The 9,319-nt window shown below is 32.1% G+C and overlaps 1 protein-coding gene across 1 annotated transcript in view; it reads right to left on the bottom strand.

Annotated features, from left to right (window-relative positions):
• LOC120351091 (CREB3 regulatory factor-like) overlaps positions 1 to 5,939 on the bottom strand; it is a 10,548-nt gene extending 4,609 nt beyond the window's left edge. The window contains exon 1 of the mRNA XM_039427062.1: positions 5,888 to 5,939. Coding sequence (XP_039282996.1) covers positions 5,888 to 5,939 — 52 coding nt within the window. The remainder of the gene's footprint in view (positions 1 to 5,887) is intronic.
• Positions 5,940 to 9,319: the final 3,380 nt, after the last annotated feature.

Below are 9,319 nucleotides of genomic sequence, written 5' to 3'. Positions count from 1 at the left end.
TTGAATAGTGTGGAGTGCTGCTTAATGAAGTGTGGAGTGTGACTTGAATGAAGATTGGAGTGTAACTTGAATGAAGTATGAATTTAAGTAAAGAAATTCAAGTAAATTTTCAAATATGATGTCTTGAAATAACAAATATAATGAGTTGAAAATATAGTATTCTGTGAAGGAGGCAAAATGGTTTCCAGCCTGTTGTCTCCATTAATAGAAATTATAGAATATTTTTATCTCTCCAAAATCAAGATACATAACAGATTTAAATTAAATAAATCTTTAATGTTATTATTATAATGTCAATATTATGTATATTTCTCAATCTCAAACGATTCTCGATAATAATTTTATATAGAAACATCCAACCTATCCATATGAAATTATTGAATTTCTTTATCCATTACGAATGCTATGGGGTAAAAAAGTAAATTCGTATGGCTTTTTGGTGGTGGAGGAGTCCCTTGGGAAAGGTCCCCCCGCCTGAATATAATATGAATTAGACGTCAATGGGCCTTACGACTGTGATACTTCAGCTATAGGGTATGTTTAAAGGGTATAGGGTATAATGAAAACCAGAAGTGTATTGTATGATTCACGTATTTATTTTAAAAAATGAATAACTGATACCAGACTACAAATCAGTTTTAGTGTGCTAAAACAATAATTACAGACATAATTCAGAACCAAAAATAGAATATGCAATTTCACTTGAATTCCTATTTTGGACTGTGTAACCTCATACAAATTTGGGAGAGGAATAGCACAAGATTATCTTATTTTTTTCTCCTCCCTAAATTTAATGATGTAATGAAATATTGTATGAATTAATCAATCAATTTATTTACTTAAATTAGTAATTTATATACATTGGTAGAAAAATAATAAGGTAAGGTAGTCCATGTGCTATTTTCTTACAAATTTAGGTGATGGCATAATTAAAGATAAGCAGGTTATTAGTCTTTGACATGTACAATTTCTATACAATCTTATTTTTTACAAATTAATAAGAGTATTGGATTGGGAAAGAATCTCTACTTCATACCCTGGCAAAAGAAAAGTACTGCTACTGTAGCTAAATTAAAACTAATTCGTATGCAAGGAGGAGCATTTAGAAAAAAATAAACTAGACCTATCCAATAATTATAATCAATGTGCTCTATTTCGATCATCATATAAGAATAAACTCACAAATTAAATTGAAAACACCTAGTATCAACAAGTAATATCAACCGTAATAACAGGTACCGTATGTTATTGCCAATAGCAATTCAAAAACTGGTGGGTGTTGCTATCCTTGTCTATAATTCGACAAAGCAGCAGACTGCATTATCCTTTTCTATCTCCGGAACGTTGCCAGATCCGTTTTAAAAATGTCGAAATTCAATTAATTAAAAAAAATATATCTCAATTTTGAAAATTTATTATTAAATCATTGCAAATATATTTTCTTGCCGAATTGATTATTAGAATAAGAATAAACAGTTGTAATATTATGTCACATCAGATATTTATCATTTTACAAAGGCGACTTTCTAGAAGTATTTTAAGCCTTGATGGGATGATGGGATGATGGGATGAATGATAATACAATGAAGGTAGAGTTATGAATGAATAAAAATTATAGATTATACTATCCACTTGAATTGATTTGAGTCAACTTTCCAGTCCAAAAATAAATAAACTAGAAATTTTGAATTTGATTTGATCAAAAACCAATTATAATAGGATGATTACATTCAATAAACTCTCAAAACTTGGAAATATACTCTCAGATATACCGGTATACTATCGTTTTGAACTCTTTTTGACGACACTACAGTCTAATTTTTACTTTCCTTGCCCTATTACCATAGGTTAGGAAAGTATTGCTTTCCGAAAAAAATTAAGGTACCTCAATTTCTATACGTTTCAAGGTCCCCTGAGTGGATTTAATTATTATCATAATAACGCTTTCCGGAATTTAGCGCGAGAAAACCAGAAAACATCTAGGCGCCCAGACAAGCTGTTATAAGTTCTTTGCATCCTATTTGATAGTGCATAAAAATTGCATTCAATGAGGCATGCAATTTATAGTCTACACAGCTGCGGATTTTTCATCAAGTTACATTGAGATATTGAATTGCATGCGTCATGGCATGCGATTTGTAATCAACTCGACAGCTGATTTATGATGAATCTCTATACTTATAAAAGGCTAAGCCCTGACAGACTGAAATCACACCACAGCCCAAACTACTGAGCCTAAAAACTTGAAATTTTGCACGATTGTTTATTGTAGCCTGAAAACATCAACTAAGAAAGGATTTTCAGAAATTTGCCCCCCTGAGGGAGCTGGGGCCACCCCACAATTTTGTACTTTTTAACCAACCGCTCATTGCACAGCAAAGTCATGAGGAACTTTTTTGTTCAGCTACGAAAAAAAATTAGATCTATACAGAAAAATTTCGATCCGGAGCACAGGGGGGTCCAGGAGAGGGCATTTTTCGAAAATTTTTATGTAAAATCACACTACATCTCAAACTAATTGGCCTACAGACTTAAAACTTTGCACAAATATTCTTCAAACATGCTAGATGCGCACTAAGAACGGATTTTGAGATATTTTGCCTCTAAGGTTTTCAAAGGATAAAAAAGGATCCTATTAAGTAAGCTTATGATAAGGTGAGCTCCATATGGAACTGAGATAATTGACACATGATATTCTAACATATGTTGTAATCATTGGAAAGCTTGAAACAATTTCATCAATTAGCTGATCGAATTGATTTTGCGTTGATTGAGAGCGCGAGCTTACCACGTGTTTGTTCCATCGTTGTATGCTTGGCCAGTTCGGTTTGCGCCCTCTATCAGCTGTATATGGAGTCTCATACACTCCGATTAGAACAGAGCACAAAGGTTTTCTTTGGTTAGGAGTTTGTTGATAATTCTTTTTTCAAATTCAAATTTTATTGCCATCAAAAATCACATTGAAAACTTTCTTAATAGACAACAAGATTACAGAAACAAAATGTCAAACATATACCTAAATTTATTTGTAGCACGGCCAGAAAAAACAAACTTGAGTACTAGCCGTGAGTTATTAAATATAACTCAATATATATTTTTGTTAATATTTTGTGAATAAAAATTACAAGTTGATGAGAGATGCGAGTAATTCCTTATATTTGAACCGAATGTTTATTCATAATACAGTAGTCAGGGTCACTGCAATCAAAGTTTTTTTATTCTGTACGGTAGCTAATAAATTTCATACGTATTGATTGTCCATAATGTATCCAGTGTCCATAATGAAAGTAATTGAACTACTCAAAATTAATGTCTTACTGGTCCCTCATAGATTTATAGTATTCCTGGTGATTGAGCCTGTCTTTTTCAGCGTTGTCTATTAGTAATAAAGCTTAATTTAAAACTAGCTTACCCAGCGAACTTCGTACCGCCAATGTATCTCATGTTACACTTGACTTTATTTGGTGAATCATGAAATTTATCTGACAATCAACATGTTCATTAAATTTACATCTCAATACGGACTTCCTATGTGCTTGGTCATGCAGCATTTATTATTCCGAAAACAATAATTCTTCTCAATCAATTGGTAGTAATATCAACTGAAAAAAGGTTATATCAGTGTTTCAAAGAAAAATATTCAATGTTTTCATAGCTGTAGGTTGTCGATATATGGTCCAGGAAATATGCGATGTATGATGAATCACACAGAATTCCATATTCTTCCCATTTTAGGATGTATATAACCTAAGCTAAATTCAAAAAATTGTAAATTATTCTTTCATTCTTCAGTAATTAATGAATGCAATATGAATACTATACATATATAATACAATATATATATATATATATATATATATATATATATATATATATATATATATATATATATATATATATATAATATATATATATATATATACTCTTTTCATTAGGTGAATAATCTTTTTCAACATTTTCCAGTTTCTCAATGATAGGGGAGTGATAATATTATTTGTATGTCTTCTAAGGAACCATTATCAACAGCTGGTACCAATCAACTAAACTTCAACTCCAAACTACCGTTTTAATACCAGTACACAATAATTCATCACAGGGTGATATGTTTATTACAGCTGGTAACTTTAGATGCTAAATCATATTATCACAATATGATCTTGAATCATGATCATCTTTTCGTTCTTCAGTAGCCGCTTGGCCGAAAATTTCGAAAACATATGTCTGTAAAATGGATTAATAAATAATTATTATTAGCCCCCCTATTAAAATTTCTGTTCAGAAACCATCCCCAATATTCACACAACATATTCCCAAAGTTGCATGCTATTATGTCAAGTAGTTTTCAAGTCAACAGGGAACAAACTAACATACAAACAAACACACAAACAGACATTCATTTTTTATAAATAGATTTCCATTCGGCTCAAACAAAAGCATCTCTAAATGAAGGTAGAATGATAAGGATTCAGTTCTGTTGTTTTAACATTTTTTCAAATCACTTTCAAAAAGTTCATGTAGTACCTACTATTGTGTTTGAGACACTGCTGGCGCTATCATAGTTTCACCACTATTCTGTTCCACAGTCCTATCTCTTGCAGTCGTTAACTATATCTATAATAATTATATAAAGTAAAGAGCTGCTGGGTTATGCACGTACGGGATAGGAAAATTATGTTTGACGCATCATCAAGTCTGAACTACTGGACTAATCAACTTGAAATTTTGCTTATAGATTCTTAATTAACCAAGGATGGTTATAGGCCTATTCTCAATTCTTCAAGATTTCATTACGTCAAGTTTCATTTTGTCAAGTTTTAAAATAGACCCTTGCGAAGCACGGGTTCTTGCTAGTAATATTCTATAGTCTGATTTTTACGGTAATATTGGCGTATGAAGGAGGCTCCTTTTTCCTTTTATATTATCCTTGAAATGCAAAATTTCCAAAAACCTTTTATATACATCGACGCGCAATTTAAAAAGGAACTTACCTGTCAAATTTCATGAAAATCTATTACCGCGTTTCGCCGTAAATGCAAAACATATAAACATATAAACATTCAAACATTAAGAGAAATGCCAAACCGTCGACCTGAATCTAAAAGGTGCGTACAGATATACGCGCCGCGAACATGAGCAATTCAATTTTAATCAGCTGACTATATCTGTATTTTTACAGAAACGGTAAGATACAGATATAAAAAGCTTGGCATCAACTGATTAAAAGTGAATTGCTCAAGTTCGCGGCGCGTAAATCTGTAAGCACCTTTAGACCTCACTTCGCTCGGTCAATATAGGTAATACTTAGACCAAATTAGTTCAAGTCTTGTTGAATTCATGAAGAAGAGTGGATTCTCTCCAAGACCACTTGATCTATTGGTGTAAGGCGGTCTTAATATAGTCTAGTCAGAATAAATTCATAGGCTTAAGTTTTGGTAGTAAACCTGCCTTGAATGGACAGAGTAAATTCATGAAGGAGAGGTGTGATTCTCTCTAAGAGCCCTTGATGTATTGGTGTGAGGCGGTCTTAATTGAATGCAAAAGACGTCGATTTTTCAGCATGCCCTTCTAAAGACCGATAAAAATTAGGTTTGCACAGTGACAGAGATTAAATTTAATGGACAGTTAATAACAGGGACGGAAGTGTTGGAAGAGTGCACTGTAATGCTGGGGGCGGTTTTTTTTTTGGTGGTCTGGAGGCGGCAATATTAATGTTTATCCAGAGACCCGAGGACGCAATTTATCACCGACAGTGTTTTCATTTTCAGCCAGACAGATAGCGCGTCACGCGCTAATTTTTATTCAAATTATGCCCACGTTCTGGTCAATTAAGCCCTGAGCTGGATGCTAATAATTTTAAACTGTGGATAATCTGTCTCATTTGCTGTACCGTACTCACATCGTTTCACAAGAGCTGTCTTGTCGGATGGTTTACAAAACATTTCTCATTTTCCGGTCCAAATGCGTTTATCGCACTTACCACCTATAGCCATGATGACTGACAATGTTGAATTAAGATAGGAATATCCCATATCCTTAAACGTTAAGCCATGATGACTGACAATGCTGAATTAAGATAGAAGTATCCCTATCCTAAAACTAAATAACCATGATGACTGAAATCCTAATTATTAACCGAGCAATTTCTGTATTATGGTATTTATATATCTTTTTATTTTTATATTTTTATATTTTTATATTTTTATATTTTTATATTTTTATATTTACTTATATATTATATTTTTATATTTTTAACCTTTGTTAAATATTAAGAATTTGAAAGCGTCTACTATGCACTGTTTATTCCCTTAAAAAGATAAATTTTAAAAAATTATATCAAATATCGGTTATTTTTATATCTGGTTATTTATTTTTAACGGATCTCGAAAACGGCTCTAACGATTTTCACGAATTTGGAAAACATATTAGGTTTATGATATAAAGATTCGATTGCACTAGGTCACATCCTTGGAAAACTTGCTGACGACATTAAAAGGATAATTCATCCTTGGCTGAAACAGCTGTGGATAGTAAAAAAGTGAGTGAGCGAGTGAGTATGTGAAAAATTAAAATATTGCATCCCCGAAATTCATAAGATGACGTATAGTTAGCTGTGAAATATAAACACGATCATTTTAGAGAATTGTGTTCTGTTTATCAATAAATAAAAATAACGAGCGAAGCTCGGTGCCCCCATATTGCTGAATTAAGATAGAAATATTCCATATCCAAAAGTGTTATTATCGCATTTAAAAGCCGCAATTTTGAATTAAGATAGAAATATCCCATATCCAAAAGTGTAATTTTCGCACTTAAAAAGCCTCGATGACTGACAATGTTGAATTTAGATAGGAATATCCCATATCCAAAAGCATTTATCAAACTTATAAGCCGCGATGACTTATTAGGCTAGGCACACACCAGTTAGTCAAGACAAGACAAGACATGATCAGACACAATACTTCACATAGTTGCTTATGAAGACATGTCTAATTGCAATGACTAATCAGTAGCCTATGTGTTGCGTCATAAAAGCAACTATGTGAAGTATTGTGTCTAATCATGTCTTGTCTTGACTTGACTCTGGTGTGTGCCTAGCCTTACACTTTTGAATTATAAAAGAGATATCCCATAATATCGCCTTTGTCAGGGAATTTTGTCATCTGTATCTCTATAGCGTTGAATTGAGATGATAATAAGTCAAGACATTTTAACTTGAAAATGACCAATGTTCGAAACTAGTCGTTCAAATATTTAAAAGTTTTTAATAAAGGGTACCGTAAAATGGGGTGAATAGGGACAGCTTTTCACACTTTTTTCTCATAACTTACACAAAAATTATTTTATTCTGTGTTATCCACTTATGACTTTCACTCTTGGTACAGGTATCTCTTGGATTAAACTTTTTTTTGCATCCACCCTCTTTTCCATTATTATTTTTTTTATTGCTGTCCCTATTCACCCCAATGGTGGGGTCAATGGGGACGCAAGTGTGTATAGCATGCAAGTTTTTTTCAGACCTATTATGGGGTGGATAGGAACACAAAGGACTTTATTAAAATATTATAAAATATTTTTAAATATATATTTAATAAAAATAAACTAAGAAAATACATTTGAAGTTGAAAAATATTCGATAAAAAATGAAAACCATAATTAAGTCATCAGAAGCTACAGAGTTCAATATTGTATCAGTTCTTAATAATTGAAAAATAACTTCCTCTCTTACTAGAGGGGTCTTTCAGAACTTTTAAAACTTGCTCCTTATTGAATTCGCAGACATCTGGAAAAATATGAACATTTTGCATTTTCACGGAATTTTTTGTCGAAGGAATGATCCCATGAACTTATCACCTGAAACTTTTTCTTCAACCTTCGCAATAAATACTTTCACCCCTGTGTCATATTGGAATTTAACTCGCACCCAATTTCCTTCTCCTCCTCAACAACGTTGACTACTTCAAGATATGTCTTCGAACTTCTATAAAACCAGCAAACACCAGTTTTAGGCAGTGTCCCTATTCACCCCACCTCAACATCCAAATGGTCCAAGATTAAAAAAAAATCTAGAATAAATCAAATTTCAGATAAAGCTTACATATTTAATGTGTTATTACTTATTAGAATCAGTAGAAGTCATAGAATAATACTTCAAGCTTGTGACTACTAACAGTTCAAATGTCCAGACAAAACTTTTCAGGTTACGTTTCTATCTGTTCAAAGAAGCAACAAGAAGCACAGCTGCCGACAGCATAGACATCAAGTTGAATAGATGATTTTTATATTAATATGTACAGAAAAATCACCTCTATCAGAATAAATTGGGTAGAACTATAAAAATTTAATAAGAAAGAAGTTATTGAAAAATTTTTAATTTTCCCAGTTTTTGTCCCTATTCACCCCTGCGTCCCTATTCACCCCGTTTTACGGTACTACAAGTTTTTATATTGTTCTTATCAATTAGTCAAAAAATATACCGGCGGTATGTTTATCGGTTTTATGAAGATATTTTTCAATTGGAATACATTTTGTACATCATCATTTAGGGTGGACCTATACACATTGAAGATAGAATTTTATCCACATGTTAATAGTTCCTAATAAAGTATTATTTAGTTCCAATAAAGTCACTTGTATTGTTAATTATGAAGAAATCATTCCATAGTACCCTTTTATCAAAACCTCTTTTATAAACTTATATTTAAAACACAACACCTAGGTTTGACTTAGCCATTATCAAGTTTTTCAGAAATCAGATTTTGAACTCTTGATAATATTGTTTGAAAGCTGGAACCACTTGTGTTTTTATAAGTTTTCGTGTAAAAATGTTTAAAAAAAAGTTACTATAGTGTGGTCCACGTTATAATGGCAGTGAATAAAGATAGAAGAATAGCGATGCCGATTCTCTGCATTGATTAATTATATTTCTACATTGTCAAAAATATAATTGTCATCGTTGTGGACCTAGAATAGGATAGTACCACCGGCTTTGTCGAATGATAGACAAGGATAGCAAAACTTAAGTTGAACAAATACTGTCATTATAACGTGGACCTCACTATATGAAACTATTTCTTGATTAACTATGAAAAGTTGATCAATCTTTCTCTGTTTGCTTTGAATTGAATTGAATTTATTGAGAAAATTACAAATACATATTTGTACAAAATTAAATACAAGATTATACAATACAAATAGACATTGATTTTAACTTGAGTACAACAATATTATCAATGTAATATTTGGCACTGCCAACATAAGAAACCTCGTGTGTTGGCAGTGAGTTGCAGTTCACTTATTCTGCTTCAAGTACTTTATATAC

This window comes from Nilaparvata lugens, chromosome 4 (genome assembly GCF_014356525.2).
Source record: "Nilaparvata lugens isolate BPH chromosome 4, ASM1435652v1, whole genome shotgun sequence".
Classification (NCBI taxonomy): Eukaryota; Metazoa; Arthropoda; class Insecta; order Hemiptera; family Delphacidae; genus Nilaparvata; species Nilaparvata lugens.
Note: the sequence above shows the minus strand (reverse complement) of the source record. Positions and strands in the feature narration are given on the sequence as shown.